The sequence below is a fragment of the Octodon degus genome, unplaced genomic scaffold, assembly GCF_000260255.1.
Source record: "Octodon degus isolate 3935 unplaced genomic scaffold, OctDeg1.0 scaffold00016, whole genome shotgun sequence".
Taxonomy (NCBI): domain Eukaryota; kingdom Metazoa; phylum Chordata; class Mammalia; order Rodentia; family Octodontidae; genus Octodon; species Octodon degus.
The window spans coordinates 3,146,912-3,163,721 of NW_004524592.1; the positions used below are offsets into that span (position 1 = coordinate 3,146,912).

Genomic DNA, 16,810 nt, shown 5'->3' on the forward strand with positions numbered 1-16,810 from the left:
ATTTAATAAAAAAAAAATATTAAAAGCACAGGTCAGGCTTCACTATGTAATACTGCCTCTCTTTTTCAGTCTGTGATTTTGTGTTACATAAATACTTGGAGGTGTTTTCCAGTCTTCTTCACAGATAATTCTCAAACTCTAAATTTACTTTTGCTACTCAGCTGTCTCATGTATAATCACTCTTCACTTTCTGCCTTACCTTGTCACTTGTGGGAGAAACTAAAAGCTGGATCAGTTAGGAAAAAAATCCTGATACCAGATGTCTGTCTAAAAAAATCTAAGTATTTTCTGGTCAAGCTTAAATCTGTCTCTACATAATAAAGCAAAATATAATTAGGCTAAAAAAATAACTTCATAAAAGATCAAGCAACAACCACACAAAAAACAGTACACGCTTCGTCTATCTTCTAAATTTAATTCATCCATATTAAGCACTACGAGAAGTGAAGTGCCTACTTGTGCTAGTTACCTACTAATGCAGATGTTTCCAGCAGCATTTGCTTTATTCTCCTGTAATCCCCTGCCAGCAACTTCCCTAGATACATCAAGCTTCTAGTAGCAATCTGTTCATGGTATTTAATCTTTCATTAACACATAACTTACAATACTTCCAAGATCTCACCAATTACCAGTTTCAAAGCCACTTTGATAACTTTAAAACATTTTGAATGTCAGCATCCCACTCCAGGGATCAAAATCTGTATGTGTTAGTACTTCTGGATAAGTAACAACCCAAAACATCAGGGTGAAAAGAATAAGCAAATATTGTCATGGGGCACAGTGTGGATGAACCTGAAGGATGTTATGCTAAGGGAAATTAGACAGAGAAAATGAACACTGCATGATCTCACTTATATGTGGAATTAAAATGAAATCCAGTATACACAAAAAGAGTGGGCCCTAGGGGAAAGGGGTTGGAGAAAATTGGGAAATGCTGGTCAAAGAGACAAACTTTCAGGTATACGTTTAATAAGTTCTGGAGACTTAATATAATAATAGGTTGCATATTTGATATTTGCAAGGGGAGTGAATTTTAAGTATTCTCACCATAAATAAAAGATAACAATCTGATGTAGTACATTAAGTAGCTTGCTTGTGGCAGTAACTTCACAATGAACTACATATACGTTTGAAACAATTTCCAGTCTATTCTGAAAAGATAAAATTTTTATTTATCAAGTAATCTAAATACAGTTTAAGAAAACAATCACTATTTCTGTCTCATAGGTTCTGTGACTCAAGAATTCACTAGGCAAAAAAAAAAACTGCATGCTTATATCTGGTAATCTGAACTAATTTGAAGACAACAATATGCAATATAACAATCATTGCTGAATTCTTATCATTTTGTTGAAATTCTGTATTGTTTCTAATGTTTTATTTTTTAATATTTCTTACTCTCTGTAAAAATTAAAAAAAGAATTCATTAGGCACTTAGTTGAAGGTTTTTTTGTTTTATTGGTTTTTTTTGTTTTTTTGTTTTTTTGTTTTTGCAGAACCAGGGACTGAACTCGGGCCCTTGCGCTTGCCAGGGAAGTGCTTATTCTACTGAGCCATCTCCCTGGCCCTTTAGTTGAAGATTTTGAGTTGAAGGTCTCTCATTAAGTCATGGTCAAGAGGACATTGGGGGGCCAGCCATCTGAAGACTGGATTAAGGCAGCAGGACCTGCTTCCAAGACGGCACACTGAAACTAGACTTCTTGTTCACTGAAGACCTCAGTTTTTCTGCATGCGCTTAAAGCTCTCTCCACAAGCTGCTTGAAGTAACTTCAAAATACATTATTTAACTATATTCATAGTATGCCCCTGGATGAAGCCACAATGTCTTCTATAACCAAGCTTCAGAAATCATTTCTTCGAAACCCTATCAATTACATAGGTCAACCTTATTCAGTAGGTAAATACTATACAAGAGCATGAATGGTAGGAAGCTGGCTAGCTACCATTCTACCTTATAGAGATTCAAAAGATTTAAAGAATCTGTAAAACATTCAAAATGATACTCAGTTTAAGGAAATGCTAGCCAACTATCTGCTATTCCTATTTACCTAAATCTGGAAAGGAACGAACGTTTATAAAGAAGTCTTATAAAGTCTCCTATGCCCTATTTCTCTCATAGGTTAAGGTTAAGATGAACAGGTAAATAAAAAAGACATTCTAAATTATCTTCCAGTTCTAGATTTATACTTTTCTATTATAATTTTACTTAATGAGATAGAATTTCCTGAAGTGGAGCTAGAGGAAATAAGTCTTTTTTCTATGGACAAGTATGCCTTTTCTCAGAGAGAGCTACTAGAGAGTGATTTTAAGAGTTGTCCACTGTTTCTAGAAAAGCAATGCTATCCTTCATGTTCACATCATAATGAACTTCAAAGTGAAGTCAATATTCCAAAATAATGTGGATAAAGTGATAAATAAGCCAAGCATTGACGAGATTCTACGAGCTAGAGATGATACAGCAGAGTTTGTTAAACATAGCAATATAGAAAAGTGATTTGTCATCCAAACATTGAAATATCAAGAAATAATTTTGATTCCTATCTAGTAAATATTTGGGGCAACAGCTTTTAATTATGTATTATACATTGTTTCCCAAAAATCAATAAAGAGTACAAGGAAAATCAACTACCATCCAATAAAGTATGGAAGTACATTCTTGTAGATAATAACCCTCTTTATTTTTACAACTGTGAAATCAAATAGGACATAAATAGCCATCCCTAAACTGAAAATGAAGAATCCGAATAAGAGAAATTAAGGGATTTTCCCTAGGTTACAAATCTGAATGACAAAGACAAATTTCTCCAGTATAAACACATGAATTTACAGAGGCCATACTGTCTATACTAACACAATAGAAACGGACAATTTTTATCAATATCCTAGGTTAGGGGTGCCGACTTACAGCACACATGCCACAGTGGACTGTTTGTTACCACTGAAAGCTCAAAAAGGTTTGCCATCACTGCCCTAGGTAATGAACTCACCTATATGTTTTCCAGACTCTCAAGGGGTATGTAATCAACAGCTAAATCAAATCACTTTACTTCATTTGAAGATCAGGAAGAAAAACTGTAAGAAGTCTAAAAGATTAATCCAAAGGTTACCTTCACCAAAGTCAAGAGATTAATGAAACAAAAGGTCAAGTAGACGACAAAAAACCCAAAATGAGAAAAGAGCTCCTCCCTGACACTGTTACGTATCTACAATATAATTTGTGCAGAAAATCTTCCCAAAATCAACTTATCTTAAATATGATGTTGCAGTGTTACAAAACAAACAAATGTATCTAGAATGTATATTTTTACACATCTATCTGTCTGGCTCACTAACAACACATGGACAAAAGCACAAATTAATCTTAAAGTTATTCTCTGGCAGTTTACAATATGTATGCCGTGAGAAAAATAAAAACAAAATTACTCTGGATTTAGCCGGGAAAGGAAAACAGTAAAGCTAAGGTAAAGATAAAGAATGGGAGCAGGCCATACATCTCATAAACTTTGTGAATATAATCCACAAATTTGACTCCAAGTTTCCCAGCAGTCAGGAAAACAGAGCTGTAATCACATGCCAACTTAGCATCCACGCAACGAAAACAGATGAGTTCCATGCAAAACATTCTCTGATTCCAAACCTCTAAGACATTATACCTTGAGTTTTCATAAGAAAACACCTTGTATTATACAGATATTAATCCCTTTGACCTTGGGGAAAACCTGAAAGACAGAGTAAAGTAGGTCCTAATTGTTTACTATATGAAAATGTTTAGAAAGGAGATCTTTGGACAGTAATCTTGCCAGAGCAGAAAATAGCAATTTATCAAAAGCTGGTTCTTGATAAATAAAACTCTTTCCTATGGTTCTACTCCTTTCTTATCTATGATTTAATCTCTTAGATAATTCTACACTTCAGGAAACAGATAATTCTACACTTCAGGAAACACAATTAAAATAGAGTTATTGCAGAGTTATTTTTTCACTGGAAAAACAAGCTAGGATTCTGGTTCAAAACCAGTTTCATAATACCAAGTTGGCTCCATGCTCTTACAAAACTCCCTTCTATCTATCTGCCTAACATTCCTTCTAAAAGAACATATCTGAACCAGAGTTTCAAAATTCATTTTTATTTTCCATATTATCTCAGCTCTGCCCTCAGCTCTGGTTCCTGCCTTTCTGTCTGCCTGACCCGGACTGTGCCTAGTTTTCTAGTCTGCTTTTGCTCAGGGTACTTTTTTATGGCTTCCTTTTCCTTCCTGCCCTAAATGACCACCCTACTTCCACACAAAATTTCTTCTCAGAGGCACAAGCTAGATACAGACCAAGGCTGGCATGCTATGACGTCTCTACTTGTTACAGAAGAAATTTAGGAAGACTTGTGAGTTTGCATAATATAAATCATTCGCTGGCACTTATTGGTCATTTCTGCACTAGATTCTGACACTTCATATCCTATCAGAAAATAAGCCAACCTAACACCACGACTGCCAGGAAACCCTAAATCTATCACGTACTGCAGACCAGATGCCTAGCAGAAGCATTTCAGCTGGACTAAAGGAGCAGCGCTTGACAATTAGTATGAGGGGTTTACAATGTCCTGCAAATCAATCAAGGCCAGAAACTAGTGAATAATCTTAAGATGTGAGCAACAAAATTTCTAACACACTAATATCTTCTGCTGCTGAATGTACAGATAGTGATCATAGCCAGCACTACCTTCTTTATAAAGAATTACAGTGAAACCTAATTGTATTCTACTTGACTTCTCAAAGTTACTTTAAATGAAATCACTTTGTCATCTTTACCATCACTTCAGAGCCAGTGCACAGAGAGGCAATCTAAAACTTAGTCCGGTGCCTGTATCATCAACACTGCATTTACTACCGTAGAAAAATAACTACCATAGAAAAGTAGTACTACAAACATCAGACCTCAAGTCAGCTTCCCTTGCTTAGGAATGCCACTATAAACAAAGCAAGTTAAGGGAATTACATAGATAAAAGATGGAAATAATTGGCACGCTCACTGTCACTTTCCCTGTTGCTGTTTGCTTCCTATAGTCTTTACCACTGACTCCATAAGGTTTCAGAATTTGTATCAACACCACGTATCAGGCAGTCACTAGTAATCAACAGAACTGCCAAGAGTGGAAGTGCACTGGACATTTTTGTCCTAGATACCTATCACATCTTCTCTACCACAGAAGCTTGAAAATAGCTTTCCTTACAATATATGTAAGACTCACAGTTCTTACTGAGGGTGATGGTATATATCTTTTCTAAATTCTAATCCAGAAGACTGAAAGACATGGGCTCTACATATGCTTCTACCTAAAATTGGGAAGGGAAGGTCAAGGTGTTTGTCTGCAGGCTTGATATCTGATTACAGCCCTCAGACCCGAAGCCCAGAGTATGCACAGTCTTGTTAGCAAGGCAGAACTGCACTGAAAACCTTCAATGGAACATTTATATGCGCACTAAAGTTTGTCTAAGCTAGAAAACAACAAAACTCAATTTTTCTCATGAAACAGCCTTTGACCTTCATACATATAGTATTCAGCATTCTAGATTTAGTAACATGACTCCTGGTTTACACTCTATGTTCAAATTATCTATCCATTTTACTTGAATGTACGTAGACACATGTATTTTAATATCTGAGCACTCAAGGACATGGGAAATTTTCCAGTGATAAAAAGAAATATGCTGGGCCAGGAAGATGGCTCGGTGGAATAAGCACTTCCCTGGCAAGCACAAGGGCCTGAGTTCAATCCCTGATTCCACCAAAAAAAAAAAAAAAAAAAAAAAAGGAAAGAAAGAAAAGAAAAGAAATATGCTATTTGCATACATGATTATTGGGGTTGGGGCAATGGCTCAGTAGAATAAGCACTTCCCTGGCAAGCACAATAATCTGAGTTCAATCCCCAGTTCCACAAAAAAAAAAAAAAAAAAAAAAGAATACATGATTATTAAGGACTTTACAAAATCTTTTAATAGTATAAACATACCATTTTATAACAAAAGAAAATTAGGTTATCCAAGGAAATCATTCATGTAAGAGAATAAGACAAACAGAAAAATCTACATACCTAGCTACATACAAACAAAAGCCAAAATAGTAATCAGTGAACCAAAGAGAGATGGAGGAAAAACAAAGGGGCTAGATCATTCACCAAATTCTGGAAAAAATCAGAATTGCTCATGTCTAATTATCTTTCAGAGTTCTAATTATCTTTAGTTACTAAAATGTCGTTTATTTTTACCAAGAAATTAAAGACAATAAACAACAAAATAATAAAAAGTAAAAATGGCAAAAGTTCAATATCAAAGTTATTTGCAGACAGTACTATTTCAGTGTAAAACTGGCTAGTGACTTCACTTCTGAAGAAAACATGCACCTTGTATGTGCTGTCAGTCTCATATCAGCCCCCTATTTCAGAGTATAAAATCCTTAATTTTGCAGTTGAGAATCTGACAATTGCAACAGTTGACTTGGGGACTTCCACCAGAGTTGGCAACATCATGAGAAACTCTTGCTGTGGACAGGGGAGACTTTTTCAGAGACCAGCAAACCAAATTCTTAGTGTTAGAATGTGTAGAAAAAGGAAATTTTTATCAAGTTAATTAGAGGAACAGAGAATCAGAGTAAAGGGAGACAGGTAACTAAAACAATATTTTCAGGGTTCCATATTCTATTACGCTTCCTTGAACAAATAACAAAACCAATTAACCTTTACCTTTCTTCATGCAAATTCTTTTTGCCCTGTATCTACCAGTTGAATATAGACATTCCCAGAAGTCTCCAGCCAGGGGCAACCCCCAATCATTATTATAAGTGAAAACCTAAACTAAGTTGTATTGATTTCTTATACAGGATTCATTCACAAAACACAATCAAGTTCTGAGATGTGTACTTAGTTGTCCATATAGCTCAAAGTCAAAGCTAGCCTTAATTTTTTCAATGCTGCAAATACTTTCCCAGAAGATTCATATACTCCACTACTAGATTTCTTAAAATTATGATGGTAAAATAAGCACGTGTCAACGTTTTAAGACATAAAAGCAATGATACTGTGAAGTGCCTCAGAAGAAAAATAAGTGCTTGTTACAATGAGGAGGTTATAGGAAAGGATTTTTCAATGTTTCCAGGGTAAGAATGTTCCCCTTCAACACATTCTCTAAACTTGTTTTGAAGAAAGTGAAGTCTTTGTTAATAAAGACATTCCCATCAACCCCCGATGTTAGATGCTGTCTAGGTATGCAGTCCATTCATGTTCTTTAGGTTTGAATGAAGACAGGATAAGGGTGATGGGTTTCCTGAAACAGTCAAGTCAACCTCTTTCTATACCAAGCACAGACCACTGTCTAGTGCACTAGGAGCATCAACTCAGTCATAAGTAAGGGAAGTCAGGGCAAATCCAGATTAAATGATTACATGTACAAGGTAGCGGACATCAGACTTCTGATTCATTTGTGCATATTATAACTTTTATTTATCCACTGAAGTAGCTCAATTAAATTACCTGAGAGCTAAAGACTTAAGCCCAACAAAGTCTCACTTCAGCAACTATCATAATTGCCTTAAGAAACAATGTCAAATAACATTATACAGTCAACTCTTAATTATGCATGTGAAGAGAGCCCAGGGATACAAGGATAATTGGCATTCACAAGTAATCCTCAAACTTCATTTTAACTAAGAGTTAAAGCCTCCCCCATGACTAAACCTCTTCCCTGAACACTGAATATTGCAAAACTGACTGCTTAAATGTTTCACTTTTCTATTCCCTAATTATGTATCAAACAAAAACCAAAATAGTAATCAGTGAACCAAACAGAGATGGAGGAAAAACAAAGGGGCTAGATCATTCACCAAATTCTGGAAAAATCAGAATTGCTCATGTCTATTAACGTGAATATTTGCAGAAGTCTTTGCAAATTGCCAAATGTTGGCCACTGTGACTCCATGACCCTCCTGCAATTTCAGAAAAATCTGATTTTCATTCTTTAAAATTGCATTATATTGATATATCTTTTATTTCATAAAGATATTTGCAAAAGTTATTGTACTGTGCTAGTCTTATGTTAAAACCTAAACTGTTAATAGAAATCATTTTAATACATACAACATTGACAAACTCCTTGGTTACAATTCACTAGTAAGGACACTAGATATTATACTTGTAGATAGATGCAAAATAATATGAATCATTTTGTAACTTAAAAGGGAATATTACTAGAAAAAGCAGCTGTTAGAGCTATGAAAAGAGTATAAAGCTTCATTTCTGATACTAAACCACCATATATTTCATGTAAAATAATTTCAAGGTATTCACACATATTCCTATAAGAATCGTTTTTGATTTTGTTTTTGGCTTTTTGTTGTTTTTTGGGGGGGAGAGTTGGGTTTTTTTGTTTTGTTATTGTTGTTATTGTTTTTTGTATTTTAGGGAATGGTCTACAGTTTGTTCAGGGTCTCACTACTAGATCGGACTCAGTGATCCGCCTGTTTACACCTTCCCAAGGGCTGGGATTACAGGCTTGCACCACCACACCCAGTCTCATTTGCCCTCTCTGAGCACCCCCTGAACAGGGTGGCAGGCAGGCCTCCGGGGATGAAACTCCCAGCCCCTGCGCTTGCCTGTATGTGCTTTAATCCACTGAGCTATTTGGCTGGCCCTAAGAATCATTTTTGCATTCATTAAAATACTGCATGTTTTCTGTGAGCTTTCCACTACAGTGTTCATGACTTCCTTAAGCATGAATGTATAATGAATCTGAGGTAAGACAAAAATCAAGGCGATTTTATCAAAGTGTGTGTTGCAAGGCCAGCACTTGTGAGGCTGAGGCAGGCGAATCTGCACAAGTACAAAGCCCAGCTAGCCTGAACTCCAGATGGTCTCCCTGTCGGACAAGAAAAACAAAACAAGAGGTGGGAGAAAACTGCAGAGTACGTTTTCTATGTTTAAGAATATGATAGATAACCTCCACTCTTATCTACCAAGAAAGGAGTTCAGTGTATTTTTCTCAGGAGTCCTCCCCATCTCTCCAGTATCATTAAACTATATACCTAGAGGAAAGGAAGGGAGTTCTAGTTTTAAGAGGAAATAGTCATACAAGGTTGTTCAGTTTTTCTAGTACTACCATTAACAATGGCTCCACACCATTTTTTCCTGTTATCTTCAGAGACTTGTCAATTCACTTAGTGACACAAGAAAAACAAAAAACAATTATCATTATTAAACAACTAATACTGAAACTACTCAGCAAGGTGATGGACCTGAGGCTGTGCTTCAGCTCACTAAAGCCCAACGGCAAGAGGTTCCTAACACTCCCAGGTAGAATTCAGAGCAAAGACACACTGAAAACTTGGAGGTTTAGGACAACCATTCTGTGAAGGCGGGGGCTGCTCTAGTGGGTGGGCTGCTTCTACATGAAAACCAACCCTCCAAGCAAGGGTCTGGAACGGTTACTAAGTGCAAAGTCTTGAAAGGTCCCCCAATTCTTCTGAGGCAAACGAGGCAACTCCCAGATGGAGAAATCCGTCGGGTGGCACCTCAGAGGTAGGCGGTGGGTGGCAAAGACCCCGGCCCTTCAGGCAGGCGCAGCTCGGCGGCCGCCTCCAGGGCGCCCCCAGGGAAGCGCCCGCCTCCGCCCACACCATCCTCCCAGCGGCGGTCGGGGCGCGCCCCAGGGAAGGATACGCTCCAGGTAGAAGGCGCCCTCCGCGGCCTCCGCGACCGCAGGCTCCCCGGCGGCAGCCAGCCCAGTACCCAAAGCTTCTTCCAAGACCCTCAGAGGAGAGGAGGACCGGCCCCGCTGAGCAGCCATTACGCAGCTCCGAGGCCCACCCCTGGCCAGCCACCTGCCGTCTCTAAGGGCAACGGCGTCCAGGTTGCGCCCCCACGCACGTCTCGCGAGATCCCAGCATTCCCGCGCCCCGCCCCCTGACCTGGACATCAGGGCATCTCTGGGGCCTCTTAGCTGTTTTAGTTACCGAGGCAACATCGTTGCCTAGTTACTTGGAGAGCGCAGGACGCAGTTTGTGAGGTGGACAAGTCTCCCAATCCAGTGGGCTTGGATTACATCTTACTTTAACCGTTTTGTTTTTCTTTCTCTTTGACCCTAGCATTCCTCATTTCTTTTTATTCCCTAAATTATCTTTCTTTGGTTCTGATATGCCCAAATTGGTAAACTCCTAGAAAAGAGAGAGGTGGTGCCTAGAGAAAATAATTAATAATAATAGTAATAATAATAATGAGGAAGGAAGGTCTTAGACTCATAACTGAGAGACTAACCCAAGAGAGCAATGAGAAAGGTCACCGTAATCGGTTTCTTTGCTATCTTTAATGCATTTATCTGGACATTTGTCTGACTTTGGTTTTGCATGTAGGACTTGGTCTTTGGAGCATCCATTGTTTTTTTTTGCCAAGATAAAGCCACTTGCATAAAATCGAGAGCTAAAAGTAAGAACACACTATATGACAGATATTTGCCCTGTCAGCTGCAGGCCGATTGCTCTGACCAAATCTTCTTCAGGTTCATATGGTGTATGCATCAGAAGCATCTTCCTGGCCTTTCATTGGATGCTCCTCTTTACTGTACCCTTTTTGGCGAGTAGTGGATACTAAACAAAGACTTTTATGACCAAAAATAGCAGTAATTTCCTAAGGAGGTGCTTGAGTACCTGCGTAGTGGAGCTGAAGAGCCTACATTCAGTGCCTGGTGCTGACAAATCCTAGCTATAAAATCTTAGACCAACTTCTTAAAATGAAGATTTAATACAATAGCACCTATCTCAGTATTACAAAGAATAAAGCATTAAGAACTTACGAGGCAGTAGTAGTAAAAAAAATGTTGGCTACTTCTATTACATTTAATTGGCTTTGATTGGTTTTTTAGAATGCTCCAGGACATGTTTTTGAAGAGCTCATGTCTAGGATTTATTCTTTAGTGACCTTTCTTTGTCCTCAAGTTCTTTCATAAACCTACTCTGGGCATAGTGGGCTGAAAATACAGAAGGGAAATTCTGAAACTGGATTATCCAATGCTTTCATAGAAAGTCGGCTCTTTGTTTCTGATAAATTCGTTCCTCAAGGGTATCTCCTATAAACCTAGACATGAAAATTGACCTGGGGAAGGAATTATCACAGCTGTATATTTTTTGTATACCTCACAAGACAAGTAAAAACATGAGAGAAACCACAGAGGGCTGTTTCTCAGAGCAATTAATGTTCATTTTGATTTTTTTTCTTTTGTCAAAACAGCTCTTCTTTTTCTTAGTATTTATTTATTTATTTATACCAGGGTTCAAACTCGAGATCTTGCACTTACTGAGTAGGCACTTATGCCCCTGAGCAACAACCACAGCCCCTCTTAGTTTTTAGATATACGGCAAAGTCATCTTGTGCAGAGAGGTTTGTAGCCTATCTCTTTTGAATTAGCTTAAATAAGGCTCTCTGAGTCTCATTTCCTTTTTTTAAAAAAAAATTTTAATTCCTATTTTAATATAAAGAATAAATGAAATAAGATTATCATCGCATTTAATATATCAATATATTTAATAACTAATTGTTTGAGCATTTACTTAAATTTAGAATGAATATGTCAGGCCCAAATTGATTATACTTATAAGGAATTTAAATATGCAGGAACAAATTTAAGGCAAGACTCAAATATTTTTAGAAATATTAAACACTTTAAAATAGGAAACGGTTTAAAACAGTCATAAAAATAAATAAATTATGGTCAGAATCTGTTGCAAAAAGTAGAAAAGTAAAAAAAAAAAAAGTAGAAAAGTAGTATTTCTGTCAAAAAAAAAAAAGGTTCAAAACAAAAATGTTTTGGTAATTCTAAGGACTTTACCCATGAATACCACTCATGAAATAAATCTGTAATTCTATGAAAATTCCAAATAACCAAGACTTTCAATGCCTGTCAATTTATATCCACATAATATTTACAATTTTAAATCACCTAAAATACTTATGGCTCAACTACATGTTGAAACACATTTTATAAAGATGTAACCAGCAGTGTTTTTAAAATTGAAATTAAAAGAAATGGTAATAGTGTTTGTTTAGTATTTTATTTTTTAATCATTTTGACCTCTGCAATGAAAAGTAACATTTTAAAGGTAAGAAATAAAAATAATTTAATCAATGTAAAAAAATACCTTCCAATTGTAAAAAAATGACACAAACTTTTGTGATGATGGCTTATAGCTTACAAGTAGTGTGTCTTTGCAAAGAATGACTACGAAAAGAATCATGCTACACTTTAATTCTTAAGATGTTTCTTAAGAAACAAAAGCAAAGCTTCAGATCTTACTAGTAGTTTGGATTTTAATGCATGGCATTTATATCTCACAGCCTTTCCTTTTTCATGTCTTACAAACTTCTTTAAAATAGGAATGGAATGAGAAAATGCCTTAAGATTTTCAGAGAAATTCATGAATGAACAGTAAACTGTCTGCTTTCCCTTTGAGTGTGTTCCTTTAAAAGGTAAATAAAAGCAACCACTGAAGACAATAAAAATGAGGCAGTAATCACAAAGGACAGCTGAGTTTATCTCATCTCATGCCAGCCTAAATGCTCCATTTATGCAAGAGTGAAATTATTTTTAAAAGCAAAACCATAAAAGAACCCAACAATGGATGCACTCTCTACATTTATAGTTTCAATGCAGAAAATACTCATATGCAAATATGTAGCAAAGTACTGTTCAATTTCAGAAGTTGCAGCAGTCATTTGCTACTACTGCAGCCCAAGCCGTTTACTAATGTATATGTTTAGAAAACTGCTCTTATTTTCTCTCAAAACTTCACAATAAGTAGTGGCCAATTTTAGAATTGTTGAATTCATAGAAATACTAATAATTGTGGAAAATTATAATTTTCCCACCGTATAGTGCATATTTTTCCTTTTTGGCTAACATCCATTTGAAAATTCTTTGCTCCAAAACTTTTATCCCATTAGAGTCAATACACTGTCTCCAGGGAAGCACACATAATGCAGGCTTAACACAAGAGAACATCTCACTTTTCCTGCCTATGCTGAAATATTTTGGAATTGGCAAGTGTGTTTAAAAGAGTCAAATTATATGTGGTAGGAATTTGTTGATAATTCTGGAAAAGAATTACTATGCCTATTGTGTCTATTGGGACTTAAATTCCAGGTCTTTTATACATACCTTGCAAGTACAAAGAAAATTTCTAAGAATGGAGTCAATGTGGACATCCTGGGTTATGAAAGAAGAAAATCTGAGTCCAGATGTAATCATTTAAGCCTCTAATACAACCACATAATTCCCTACTCTGTCAGCTAGGAAGACCTAGAAGGAATGACACCCATATAAAAGTGAGTACTCCTAGCACTCTGAGTTTGGTTTCTGACATCTTTGTCCAATATAAGGAACAAAGACTTCCTGGAGAAATGGCTACGTCTAGTAATGGAACAGGAATATATAAGATAACCCTGGAGAACCTTACAGTGTCAAAAAGTGAAAGGTTCTATGCTAAAATTCTCACTCACAATGATGGGAGTATGTGAAAAGTACACAGCAGTCAATTGAAAAAAGCACTCAATACACAAAGTATGAGAAACAAACTAGTTTCAAAAAAATCTAAAGAATAAAATGAATAACCATGAGAGTGTACTGATAAAAATAAATGAACAGATATATAGATAGAAAGATGATTACCCATTTCTAAAGTGTGTACTACACATACTGAGTCCCTTGGGAAAAGCCCAGAATGAAATGGGAAGCCCTCTATTAGCATGGAGAAAGGTGATAAGCGCTACCTCAACCAGATGCTCAAGATTAACATGTACAGTACTAAGATGTGTTGGTGGTGAGTAATTCTGACACAAAAAATGGTACTTTGTCTCTGTGTCTTTTCCCCTAAAAACCATAGCTTTACTAATCAGGAAAAAACACCAGGCAAATCTCAATTGAAAGACACATAACGTACCTTACAGTTCTCAAAAATGGCATAACTGACAGGAAGGCAATTGTAAGAAACAATCTAAATGAAAGCACAAATTGCCATAAAGACTAACTGTAAAGCTGGATCTTGGAACAGGAAAAGGATGTTAGGTAAAAATTAAGGACATGTGGATACAGTATGCAATTAATACTGTAACTTGCTAACATTATTTCATTACATGAGACAAATATATTAATGTAAGATGTTAATAGGAAAACCTGCATATGAGTTAATATACAAACTTCATGCACTATCTTTGCAAATTCATGTCAACTCTAAATTGTAAAATATTACTTGACCTTTGATTGTACCATGGCTTAGGCAGCTTCATCATTCTTTTATCTGCAACAGTAAATTCCTTTTGCAAGAGTCATTTCTCTGTTGGGCTTTCTGTCATTTATAATTGAGCAATGCCTAGCTGATAAATGGACACCATAGAGAATTTTTGTTACTTCCACACTATTTGAAGAGACTTTTTTTTTAGCTAAGGGATTTTTTCCTAAGTATTTGTGATCTATGACAACGTAGTATTATGTGCTTAAAATATGTTGAAAAGGTAGATCTTATGTTAAGTGCACTTACCATATCAAAAAAGGAGGGAAAAGTTTGTTATGTTCTTTTGTGCACTTAGACCAGAAAGTACTTTTTTGCCTTACGCAGATGGAAGCAATTTTGTTTGTTTTTGCTTTCACACAGAGGAGAAAACTAAGTGAGCTATTTTAGCATCCAGTGCACCTCCCTATGTCTTATCCCCTAATCACTCCTTCATCTACCCTCTGAAATTAAAGACAAATTATAAAAGGAACAGGGCCAGAGTGATAGTTCAGTGTCCTAAGCACCTGATTGGCAAATGCAAGGCCCTGAGGTCCATCCCTGATAGGAAAAAAAAAAAAAAGCAGCAATTGGAAGAAGGAAAGCATTGTGCATGCAATATAGACAGATTAGAAGTAGCAGTTCAGAAGTGATGTACCTGTAAAAGGAAGTCTAATTCAGGAGAGCACTGTGACAATTCTGGCAGTGAACCTCTAATGTCTAATGACCACTTCAAGCAGTGAAAATTTGCCTATTGGTTTTCTGTGGCTTAACTTGGGAGAAACTGTCCATCATTTCCAAGAAGGCTTCTTAGATAGAGCTTTCTTCCATGTGTCATAGGTATGGTATTGGCCCATACATGAATCAAGACAATAGATTCCCTGAAGTGTTGTATAACTCTTGATTGACTGTAGCATTCTTAGCAAGTCTGTAATTGTTCATACCACCCTAAAGAATGGGGGTATGGAAAACTCTTACTCTAAAACATATGATGCAATATTCAATTCATCTGAGGTGATGAGAATCAGAGCTTGACCTTTTTTCTTTTTAAAACATAAATCTATAGTTGCACCCCTCGCCCTGTCGGGAAAATATGTCTGGTAGAGGAAAGGCCAGTGAATACAGTGAATCTAAGATGTTCTGTTCCTGGAACTGCTGGCCTGGAGTTGTATTCAAAGAATTTATAAAGGCCATGATCCATAAAGCTGAGTATCCAGTGACAACGCACAGAAATCACAGATTCATGGAAAATGAAAGTAATGCATGAAATAGTAGGCAACGGGAAAAAAATCTAAGACCCACATATGAAACACAAAAGGGATAGGTTGTAATTAGTATAAAGTAAAAGGTTACAATTTTTCTGGTAATCTCTTTCCTTAGTTCAGTACCAGCACTTTCATTAAACACTACATTGAATCTAAATTATCACTTTGGTGCTAAACATGCTTTCCTCCACCCTGACACAGATACACCTGGATCTCTGGGATTTATACATTTGGTAAATCCTTATCACTAATGTAAATTAATCAGGCACAAGTAGAAATTTCTATGCTTTGGTTAAATCTCTAGGAAAAAAATCTGTGACTCACAAGAACATCACAGCAATTTCAGAGCAAAAATTGCTGATGATAGATAAAAGCAAGAGAAAAGTTTCTGGACTGAAGGTGATTCAACTATTCCAATCGTTATGAGGCAGAATTTCCCAGCATTAACAATTTTTGAAAAATGACATCCTATTAGTATTCTCTAGCATTACTCTTGCAGTTACAGTGCAATATTATCTTTAAATTATTTAATAATTTTAATATCCAAAGTTCACTTATGTAAATGTCATTCATTCTTCTTTTATATTTGCCTATTTTAACAGATAATGCTTTAGATCTCTTTCCTAAAAGTAGTACACTATTGGTTCTTGTGATATGGCAATATCTAGTTTGTCTTAGATGATATTGTTCTTTCTTATTTACTTGCTAATGACAGGGTGGCATAATTATTGTTATCAAGGGGTTTTCTCTCTGCAGACCAGGGTCTGGATCACATTAATAATCATTAACAACACTGTAGTCTATTTCCAGAGAAGTAGGTGCTGAACCAACTACACTGCATCCTCTTTGCCTAAATTAATGGATATGGTTGAATATCAGGAGAGGCAAAGGACTACAATCAGCCATGCCAAGAAGGCATCACTGAAAAATAGTAAAGAAATGTCCCTACTAGCAACCAAATCTTTCCACTATGTGTACCTGCAAAGCATAACACAAAAGAAAAACAGAAAAATTAGACAACAAGGCAACAAATTGTTGCCCAAAATTCCCTATTCCTCAAAGTCAACATATGGGGAATCAAGGAAAAGGAAATCAAAAGCCAGAAAGCTGAATTGTTCAAAATTTTGGATAAGAGAGATGAAGAAACAAATCAATAAGTTTCTCAGAAAGCTCAGAAAAGATATAAACAGCCAATAGATATAACAAAATGACCAGATATTTAATACACTAATCAAAAACTAATACAAG

The 16,810-nt window shown here is 36.3% G+C and overlaps 1 protein-coding gene across 1 annotated transcript in view; it reads right to left on the minus strand.

Moving 5' to 3' along the window:
* Spag16 (sperm associated antigen 16) overlaps nt 1–9,842 on the minus strand; it is a 1,217,230-nt gene extending 1,207,388 nt beyond the window's left edge. Inside the window, exon 1 of the mRNA XM_004626710.2 lies at nt 9,703–9,842. Coding sequence (XP_004626767.1) covers nt 9,703–9,829 — 127 coding nt within the window. The 5' untranslated portion in view covers nt 9,830–9,842. The remainder of the gene's footprint in view (nt 1–9,702) is intronic.
* Between the last annotated feature and the right edge of the window lie 6,968 nt (nt 9,843–16,810).